The sequence below is a fragment of the Oncorhynchus kisutch genome, unplaced genomic scaffold, assembly GCF_002021735.2.
Source record: "Oncorhynchus kisutch isolate 150728-3 unplaced genomic scaffold, Okis_V2 Okis07a-Okis12b_hom, whole genome shotgun sequence".
NCBI classification, from domain to species: domain Eukaryota; kingdom Metazoa; phylum Chordata; class Actinopteri; order Salmoniformes; family Salmonidae; genus Oncorhynchus; species Oncorhynchus kisutch.
In genome coordinates, this window is record NW_022261984.1 from 5831098 (window position 1) to 5841341 (window position 10244).

At 47.7% G+C, this 10244-nt stretch overlaps 1 protein-coding gene across 3 annotated transcripts; it reads left to right on the forward strand.

The window, feature by feature from the left end:
* The first annotated feature begins 207 nt into the window (after positions 1 to 207).
* On the forward strand, positions 208 to 9987 carry LOC109880712 (N-acetylaspartate synthetase). 3 transcript variants are annotated; one of them, XM_031814684.1, is made up of 4 exons: positions 208 to 226; positions 7050 to 7299; positions 7592 to 7756; positions 8243 to 9987. In XM_031814684.1, exons 2-4 carry the CDS (start codon positions 7083 to 7085, stop codon positions 8635 to 8637), a joined length of 777 nt encoding a protein of 258 aa, XP_031670544.1. In that variant the 5' UTR covers positions 208 to 226; positions 7050 to 7082; the 3' UTR covers positions 8638 to 9987. The 3 variants fall into 3 exon arrangements, with proteins under 3 accessions (XP_031670544.1, XP_031670543.1, XP_020328497.1); XM_031814683.1 differs by lacking the exon at positions 208 to 226 and adding an exon at positions 4743 to 4761; XM_020472908.2 differs by lacking the exon at positions 208 to 226 and having other exon boundaries at positions 7044 to 7299; positions 7674 to 7756.
* The last annotated feature ends 257 nt before the right edge of the window (positions 9988 to 10244 follow it).

The window sequence follows — 10244 nt, forward strand, 5'->3', positions numbered from 1 at the left end:
GAGAGGAAACCAGGAGTACAGGGACTAGAGAGGAAACCAGGAGTACAGGGACTAGAGAGGAAACCAGGAGTACAGGGACTAGAGAGGAAACCAGGAGTACAGGGAAAATACTGGTAGACTTGACAAACTGACAACAGACTAACAGAAAACACAGCTATAAATACACAGGGGATAATGGGGGAAAAGGGAGACACCTGGAGGGGGGTGGAGACAAGCACAATGACAGGTATAAATGCACAGGGGATAATGGGGGGAAAGGGAGACACCTGGAGGGGGTGGAGACAAGCACAATGACAGGTATAAATGCACAGGGGATAATGGGGGAAAAGGGAGACACCTGGAGGGGGTGGAGACAAGCACAATGACAGGTATAAATGCACAGGGGATAATGGGGGGAAAGGGAGACACCTGGAGGGGGTGGAGACAAGCACAATGACAGGTATAAATGCACAGGGGATAATGGGGGAAAAGGGAGACACCTGGAGGGGGGTGGAGACAAGCACAATGACAGGTATAAATGCACAGGGGATAATGGGGGAAAAGGGAGACACCTGGAGGGGGTGGAGACAAGCACAATGACAGGTATAAATGCACAGGGGATAATGGGGAAAAGGGAGACACCTGGAGGGGGTGGAGACAAGCACAATGACAGGTATAAATGCACAGGGGATAATGGGGGGAAAAGGGAGACACCTGGAGGGGGTGGAGACAAGCACAATGACAGGTATAAATGCACAGGGGATAATGGGGGAAAAGGGAGACACCTGGAGGGGGTGGAGACAAGCACAATGACAGGTATAAATGCAGAAGGGATAATGGGGGGAAAGGGAGACACCTGGATGGGGTGGAGACAAGCACAATGACAGGTATAAATACACAGGGGATAATGGGGGAAAAGGGAGACACCTGGAGGGGGGTGGAGACAAGCACAATGACAGGTATAAATGCACAGGGGATAATGGGGGAAATGGGAGACACCTGGAGGGGGTGGAGACAAGCACAATGACAGGTATAAATGCACAGGGGATAATGGGGAAAAGGGAGACACCTGGAGGGGGTGGAGACAAGCACAATGACAGGTATAAATGCACAGGGGATAATGGGGGGAAAGGGAGACACCTGGAGGGGGTGGAGACAAGCACAATGACAGGTATAAATGCACAGGGGATAATGGGGGAAAAGGGAGACACCTGGAGGGGGGTGGAGACAAGCACAATGACAGGTATAAATGCACAGGGGATAATGGGGGAAAAGGGAGACACCTGGAGGGGGGTGGAGACAAGCACAATGACAGGTATAAATGCACAGGGGATAATGGGGGAAAAAGGAGACACCTGGAGGGGGGTGGAGACAAGCACAATGACAGGTATAAATGCACAGGGGATAATGGGGGAAAAGGGAGACACCTGGAGGGGGTGGAGACAAGCACAATGACAGGTATAAATGCACAGGGGATAATGGGGGAAAAGGGAGACACCTGGAGGGGGTGGAGACAAGCACAATGACAGGTATAAATGCACAAGGGATAATGGGGGGAAAGGGAGACACCTGGATGGGGTGGAGACAAGCACAATGACAGGTATAAATGCACAGGGGCTAATGGGTGAAATGGGAGACACCTGGAGGGGGTGGAGACAAGCACAATGACAGGTATAAATGCACAGGGGATAATGGGGGAAATGGGAGACACCTGGAGGGGGTGGAGACAAGCACAATGACAGGTATAAATGCACAGGGGATAATGGGGGAAAAGGGAGACACCTGGAGGGGGTGGAGACAAGCACAATGACAGGTATAAATGCACAGGGGATAATGGGGGAAAAGGGAGACACCTGGAGGGGTGGAGACAAGCACAATGACAGGTATAAATGCACAGGGGATAATGGGGGAAAAGGGAGACACCTGGAGGGGGTGGAGACAAGCACAATGACAGGTATAAATGCACAGGGGATAATGGGGGGAAAGGGAGACACCTGGAGGGGGTGGAGACAAGCACAATGACAGGTATAAATGCACAGGGGATAATGGGGGAAAAAGGAGACACCTGGAGGGGGGTGGAGACAAGCACAATGACAGGTATAAATGCACAGGGGCTAATGGGGGAAAAGGGAGACACCTGGAGGGGGGTGGAGACAAGCACAATGACAGGTGAAACAGATCAGGGTGTGACAGGCTGTTTGTTTACTTGCGCGCTACATCCGACAATGTGGGGGAAATGGAGTCCCTAGAGAAAGCAAAACAAGATGGTTGTCAGGAGTAGTGCAAGTATTATCATAAGGAGATGTACTATACTTGGAAAACGGAGGAGGATTGGAGGTTAAAAGAGAGAGAGAGAGAGAGAGAGAGAGAGAGAGAGAGAGAGAGAGAGAGGTGGGGGAGAAGAGGGTGAGTTTGAGTCAGATATAAATTGTGGGAAAACAGAGATGGTTTGTTAAAGAAGAATGGTAGAAAGTGTATGCAGAGGGAGCTGAAGACAGGAGGAGAAATGGAAGTGAATGAGGGTGATGTATCAGAGGTGGTAGGTGTGGGGAAGTTCTCAGAGACAGAGGTATACACCGACGGTCAGGAAAAAGACGAGTCTGTGGCAGTAGGAGTGAAGTTTATGGCAAAAGTGAACTTTTGCCTTTTGGCTTAAACATTTTGTGGTTTCAGAGTGGGTGAAAACAGAGTTGAGTGATGTGGAATCGGTGAGGGTAACCAGAAGTGGACCAGTGATAATTGTTTGTGTTTCTGTTGGTCAGAGGGAGAAGGTGCTCGGAGTAAAACTAATGGGGGCAAGAAAAGGGAATTGTTTTGCTCTCAAGGAAAGGAGTGATAACTGGGGAAACAGTAAATATAAACGTTGACCAGCTGAGGGGAAAGATTCCCGGTGTTTGTGATGCTCATCGTTTGACGCGACGCAGACAGGCGAGAGGGGGGAACAGAAGAGTCATTGTCTGTTGTTTTGAAGTTGCGTCTTTGCCCGACAAAGTGAAGTTAGGATATATAAGTTATCCTGTACGAGCCTTTTTACCAAATACATTACGATGTTACAGGTGTCAAGCTTAAGGGCATGAGACAGCAGTGTGTAGGAGGGAGGGTCCTAGGTGTGAGAAGTGTACAGAAGGGCATGAGACAGCAGTGTGTAGGAGGGATGTTCCTAGGTGTGAGAAGTGTGCAGAAGGGCATGAGACAGCAGTGTGTAGGAGGGAGGTTCCTAGGTGTGAGAAGTGTGTAGAGGGGCATGTGGCAGCAGTGTGTAGGAGGGAGGGTCCTAGGTGTGAGAAGTGTGCAGAAGGGCATGTGGCAGCAGTGTGTAGGAGGGAGGTTCCTAGGTGTGAGAAGTGTGCAGAAGGGCATGAGACAGCAGTGTGTAGGAGGGAGGTTCCTAGGTGTGAGAAGTGTGCAGAAGGGCATGAGACAGCAGTGTGTAGGAGGGAGGGTCCTAGGTGTGAGAAGTGTGCAGAAGGGCATGAGACAGCAGTGTGTAGGAGGGAGGTTCCTAGGTGTGAGAAGTGTGCAGAGGGGCATGAGACAGCAGTGTGTAGGAGGGAGGTTCCTAGGTGTGAGAAGTGTGCAGAGGGGCATGTGGCAGCAGTGTGTAGGAGGGAGGTTCCTAGGTGTGAGAAGTGTGCAGAGGGTCATGAGACAGCAGTGTGTAGGAGGGAGGTTCCTAGGTGTGAGAAGTGTGCAGAGGGGCATGAGACAGCAGTGTGTAGGAGGGAGGGTCCTAGGTGTGAGAAGTGTGCAGAGGGGCATGAGACAGCAGTGTGTAGGAGGGAGGTTCCTAGGTGTGAGAAGTGTGCAGAGGGGCATGAGACAGCAGTGTGTAGGAGGGAGGTTCCTAGGTGTGAGAAGTGTGCAGAAGGGCATGTGGCAGCAGTGTGTAGGAGGGAGGGTCCTAGGTGTGAGAAGTGTGCAGAGGGGCATGAGACAGCAGTGTGTAGGAGGGAGGTTCCTAGGTGTGAGAAGTGTGCAGAGGGGCATGTGACAGCAGTATGTAGGAGGGAGGGTCCTAGGTGTGAGAAGTGTGCAGAAGGGCATGAGACAGCAGTATGTAGGAGGGAGGGTCCTAGGTGTGAGAAGTGTGCAGAAGGGCATGGACAGCAGTGTGTAGGAGGGAGGTTCCTAGGTGTGAGAAGTGTGCAGAAGGGCATGAGACAGCAGTGTGTAGGAGGGAGGTTCCTAGGTGTGAGAAGTGTGCAGAGGGGCATGTGGCAGCAGTGTGTAGGAGGGAGGTTCCTAGGTGTGAGAAGTGTGCAGAAGGGCATGAGACAGAAGAATGTGTAGCATTGGGCACCCTACAATTAACACTTTCCACTACTTTCTCAAATTTTTTATATTTTCTAAATTTAACCTTCATTCAACTAGGCAAGTCAGTTAAGAGCAAATTCTTCTTTACAATGACAACCCACTGTTTCCCCCGGTAGGCCAACTGCCTTGTTCAGTGGCAGAATGACAGATTTGGAGCTGGGGATCAGAAATATTCTGTGCGAGAGAGGCAGGTTGAGGTTTCCAGGGTTAGAGTAGTGCAGAAGTTGTCATATGCTGAGGCAGTGAAGAAAGTAGAGGAAGATGGGTTAAGGGGGAGGAGTGGTGAGAGTAGTAGAGATATACCAGTACAGAGGTTGTAACAGTATAACTTTAGACCGTCCCCTCGCCCATACCCGGGCGCGAACCAGGGACCTGCACATATCAACAACTGACACCAACGAAGCATCGTTACCCATCGCTCCACAAAAGCCGCGGCCCTTGCAGAGCAAGGGGAACCACTACTTCAAGGTATCAAAGCAAGTGACATCACCGATTGAAACGCTATTTAGCGCGAACCGCTAACTAAGCTAGCCGTTTCACATCCGTTACAGAGGGACAGGCCAAAAAGTGATATACGTTTCAGTAAGATTGGATTTTAGCATTTAAAGCAATGGTTATCAACTGTACTGCAGGGATGGGATGGAACGAAGTCGCAGAAAATAGAGGTTGTGGTGGCAGCTGTAGAGAGGTGTTTGGGTGTGAGAGACGTGACATCAGAAGAGTTACAGGGTGTGTTAAGTGGTGGTGGCAGCTGTAGAGAGGTGTTTGGGTGTGAGAGACGTGACATCAGAAGAGTTACAGGGTGTGTTAAGTGGTGGTGGCAGCTGTAGAGAGGTGTTTGGGTGTGAGAGACGTGACATCAGAAGAGTTACAGGGTGTGTTAAGTGGTGGTGGCAGCTGTAGAGAGGTGTTTGGGTGTGAGAGACGTGACATCAGAAGAGTTACAGGTGTGTTAAGTGGTGGTGGCAGCTGCAGAGAGGTGTTTGGGTGTGAGAGATGTGACATCAGAAGAGTTACAGGGTGTGTTAAGTGGTGGTGGCAGCTGTAGAGAGGTGTTTGGGTGTGAGAGACGTGACATCAGAAGAGTTACAGGGTGTGTTAAGTGGTGGTGGCAGCTGTAGAGAGGTGTTTGGGTGTGAGAGACGTGACATCAGAAGAGTTACAGGGTGTGTTAAGTGGTGGTGGCAGCTGCAGAGAGGTGTTTGGGTGTGAGAGACGTGACATCAGAAGAGTTACAGGGTGTGTTAAGTGGTGGTGGCAGCTGCAGAGAGGTGTTTGGGTGTGAGAGACGTGACATCAGAAGAGTTACAGGGTGTGTTAAGTGGTGGTGGCAGCTGCAGAGAGGTGTTTGGGTGTGAGAGACGTGACATCAGAAGAGTTACAGGGTGTGTTAAGTGGTGGTGGCAGCTGCAGAGAGGTGTTTGGGTGTGAGAGACGTGACATCAGAAGAGTTACAGGGTGTGTTAAGTGGTGGTGGCAGCTGCAGAGAGGTGTTTGGGTGTGAGAGACGTGACATCAGAAGAGTTACAGGGTGTGTTAAGTGGTGGTGGCAGCTGCAGAGAGGTGTTTGGGTGTGAGAGACGTGACATCAGAAGAGTTACAGGGTGTGTTAAGTGGTGGTGGCAGCTGTAGAGAGGTGTTTGGGTGTGAGAGACGTGACATCAGAAGAGTTACAGGGTGTGTTAAGTGGTGGTGGCAGCTGTAGAGAGGTGTTTGGGTGTGAGAGACGTGACATCAGAAGAGTTACAGGGTGTGTTAAGTGGTGGTGGCAGCTGTAGAGAGGTGTTTGGGTGTGAGAGACGTGACATCAGAAGAGTTACAGGGTGTGTTAAGTGGTGGTGGCAGCTGCAGAGAGGTGTTTGGGTGTGAGAGATGTGACATCAGAAGAGTTACAGGGTGTGTTAAGTGGTGGTGGCAGCTGTAGAGAGGTGTTTGGGTGTGAGAGACGTGACATCAGAAGAGTTACAGGGTGTGTTAAGTGGTGGTGGCAGCTGTAGAGAGGTGTTTGGGTGTGAGACGTGACATCAGAAGAGTTACAGGGTGTGTTAAGTGGTGGTGGCAGCTGCAGAGAGGTGTTTGGGTGTGAGAGACGTGACATCAGAAGAGTTACAGGGTGTGTTAAGTGGTGGTGGCAGCTGCAGAGAGGTGTTTGGGTGTGAGAGACGTGACATCAGAAGAGTTACAGGGTGTGTTAAGTGGTGGTGGCAGCTGCAGAGAGGTGTTTGGGTGTGAGAGACGTGACATCAGAAGAGTTACAGGGTGTGTTAAGTGGTGGTGGCAGCTGTAGAGAGGTGTTTGGGTGTGAGAGACGTGACATCAGAAGAGTTACAGGGTGTGTTAAGTGGTGGTGGCAGAGACGTGACATCAGAAGAGTTACAGGGTGTGTTAAGTGGTGGTGGCAGCTGTAGAGAGGTGTTTGGGTGTGAGAGACGTGACATCAGAAGAGTTACAGGGTGTGTTAAGTGGTGGTGTACCATCCTTTCAGGGTGATGGCATGAGGTAGGAATCAATATGGTTAATTAGTGCAGTAGGGTGGTAATTTTGTTTTCTATAATTTTGAAATTAGTGAGTAGTGTTAGATGGTATTTAATTTAATACATTTTTATTTTTCATACAAAGTGTAAGGGCGTTGTACTCCAGTCTAGTAGGCGGCGGTAATGCAACAAATTGGCTGCCAACCGCCGTTAAACCTCATAGACGAAGAAAAAGGTGTGATAGTATTTAACGACTTACGCGAGTCAGTTCTCTTTTCCCAGGGAGGCGTCAACAAAGTTTCTGAGTGAGATAACATGGAAGACAACAACAACCAAGTGAAGAGAAAGTGCCATCAGAAAGGGAAGAATGGATTTAGAACGGACCGTGTGGTTGTGCGTAAATTCGAAAGCGCTGACTATCCGGACGTCGAGCGCATATTCATTGACGGGCTGATGGAGATGGTTCCGGATACCGCGTTTAGAGGGTTAAAACATCACCCTGAGAGCCTGCTCCTGTACGCCGCTATGACAAGTAAGGGAGAAATAGGTCTTATATCAATTTCTATTTATATATTGACTGTTATTCCAGCAAAAGGTTCGTTTTCAGTGTTATTTGATTGCATTAGTCTGGGAAAATGTGCTTTTGACAATGAAGAATGTGTTATAAATGTAATAATTTACAGTTAGGCTATCTTGACATTTCATCAATACCGTTTGTGTTATTTGATTGCATTATTTAGTATCATTTTGGGGAAAATGCAGTAGAATGCATCATTTGTGCTCGATTGCGATAGTACCAACTCATTTCGCCACGGCTTTTGCAGTTGTTTGTTTTATTGCGACCAAGTCGTTCTTGCTGACTTGTTTGGTGCCTCTCGCTGTCCTGTGCGCGCGCTGCTACTACAGCAGGAGAGTTGCCCTTGGTTACCTGGAGCGCGCCAAACTCACGGATATGGGCGACATCGAGGGACATTACATGAAAACTCCAGGTAATAGTCTTGGTGGAATAGTTTTTAAAAAATGCATGTATCATTCGTTTTATTTGTATATTAGTTTATTTGAGTGTAGTTGGCTTTAGTTTAGTTACATTGCACATGGTCATTTTATTAAAATAGATTTGCACACAAGATTCCGTGCCTGGTTAAAAACAGGTTAAAAACATAAAAACATTATATTCCATTCTGGAATATAATTACTCATCTAGAATGACAGCTAGTGCCTGTGGATGTGTCACCATAATCCCTCTGACTCCAGGCTCATTTCGGTCTACCCCATCAATAGAAAATAAAAAGTATAGTAAATCTTTGTCCCCAAAAGGACGACCAGTCAGTGATTAGGTTCTTTCAAGAAAAGGATCCATTTAAAGTATAAAAGTCAATAGACAATGACATCAGCTTTTATTAAATGGGAGGATTAGGATATTATTTGATATAACCCACTATTTCCAAATTGCACCCCTCTTATTTCTCCCTCAGACTCCTGTCTGTGGGTTGCAGTGCTGGAGGGCAGTGTGGTGGGTGTAGTGGCGGTCTGTGCCCTGCGGGGGGAAGCTGGCACTGTGGAGCTGCATCGCATGTCGGTGGACCGGCGCTGTCGGCAACGTGGGGTTGGCGTTGCCCTCGGGCGGAAGGTTCTACAATATGCAGCGGACCGTGGCTACCTCTCTGTCGTCTTGGGAACCACGGCCTACTCGCCGGCTGCTCACCAGCTATACCAGACTCTGGGGTTCCGATGCGTCGGCGTCACCAAGGGATACGCCACGCCTGGCGTGAGCCAGTCGGTACCGGAGCAGCTCTTCTACCGGGTCAGTCATCACCACTACCGGAAGGACATGACCTTTCACAATACTAACACTCACAGCCAGCAGTGAACACAGAACAGGGATGGAGCACAGCACGGAACAGGGATGGAGCACAGCACGGAACAGGGATGGAGCACAGCACGGAACAGGGATGGAGCACAGCACGGAACAGGGATGGAGCACAGCACAGAACAGGGATGGAGCACAGCACACGAGTGCACATGCCGGCAAACACACACATGAATGCACACCACACACGCAAGCACACACTCTAACCCAACCCCCTGAGACCCTGAACTCCAAGCATCTTGTTTCACCATTTAGGGAATGGAAGAAAATCACCAGAACGTAATGTATGTAATCGCTAGGTTAAAGGTAAAGAATTGTTCGCAAACGTACCTGTTTCCCTTGTGATTTGAAGAGGGTTCGGTTCATTTCCTGTTCAGACAATTGGTGGGGAAATTGGGTGCGTTCGAGCGCATGGTTTATTCAGTGTAACGCGCTAGTAGCTTATTCCGGGGGACATGTTTATATCCCAGGTTATTGATGCTTAAAGCATAGCAGCGTCTCCAATTGAAATTTGTGCCTGTATTATTACATATGTTTATCTGAACAGGTCTGTAGGGTATATCATGTGCTTTGAATGTTAATTGAGCAGATGTAGAAGGCTTTGGTATTGCTATAAGAAGCCTGTACTCTTTGTTTGAGGAACAGGACAGGGAACAGGTCGGCATGCTGCTCGGGTTTGTTTGAAATGCTCTATTTGATCATTCTTGTAAATACTTGCACATTTTGCCGGCTATTATCTTCACTTGCAAATCAAAATACTCACACTGGATAAGAAAAATCCATCGACTTCGTCAGTCTCCTCACTGTTAAAATCCTACAGTCACCTCAAGTGGGATTCAAATTTTTTCAGTTTTGAATTTTCCCGCCAGAATTTCTGGGGACCCCATTTTTTTCGCAATAATTTCTCGCGACCACAACACACCCCAAATCTAATGATACAACCTTCAAATCTGTACATTTCAATTTTCACATCAACAAATAACCTTCAATTCATTACATTTTCAAAATAAACCAATAAATATATTTACTCAAATTTGTATTTTTTTTTCCCCCAATTAACTTTCTCAACGGGTCTATTGTCTAATTTTATTTTGTACTCTGTTTTTGTTAAAGAAAAATCAAATAAAAAAACAATACCACTGAATAGTGTTTCAAACATAAACTCATACAGAAACATTGGTTAACTATGTGTTAGCATGAGCCTTAGGAGTTAGCTAGACACATAGTATGATAAGTCATTACAAATGGCCTTTGGGAGGAAACCGTTATCATCTGGAAGGCTAAATGACAAAATGTGTCTATTCATTACTTTTAAATGTTAAAGGGGTAATCTGATTTGCTAACTCCATTTTTGCATGTTTAAATTAATTATATACTCTATACTAGCTGTTGATTCTGGAAGAATATAACATAAAATGCAAACTAAGTCACTTCCAGACATTTTAAAAACTACAATTCTTGTCATGGATGGTCAGTCATTGCATCTATAGCCCAATGGTCAGTCATTGCATCTATATCCCAATGGTCAGTCATTGCACCTATAGCCCGATGGTCAGTCATTGCATCTATAGCCCAATGGTCAGTCATTGCATCTATATCCCAATGGG

Excerpts from the sequence above, each read along its gene's own strand:
- LOC109880712 (XM_031814684.1), top strand. The coding sequence starts at position 7,083 with ATGGAAGACAACAACAACCAAGTGAAGAGAAAGTGCCATCAGAAAGGG. Across the intron at positions 7,300-7,591 it reads CCTGTACGCCGCTATGACAA|TTGTTTGTTTTATTGCGACC; the intron begins GTAAGGGAGAAA and ends CGGCTTTTGCAG. Across the intron at positions 7,757-8,242 it reads ACATTACATGAAAACTCCAG|ACTCCTGTCTGTGGGTTGCA; the intron begins GTAATAGTCTTG and ends TTTCTCCCTCAG.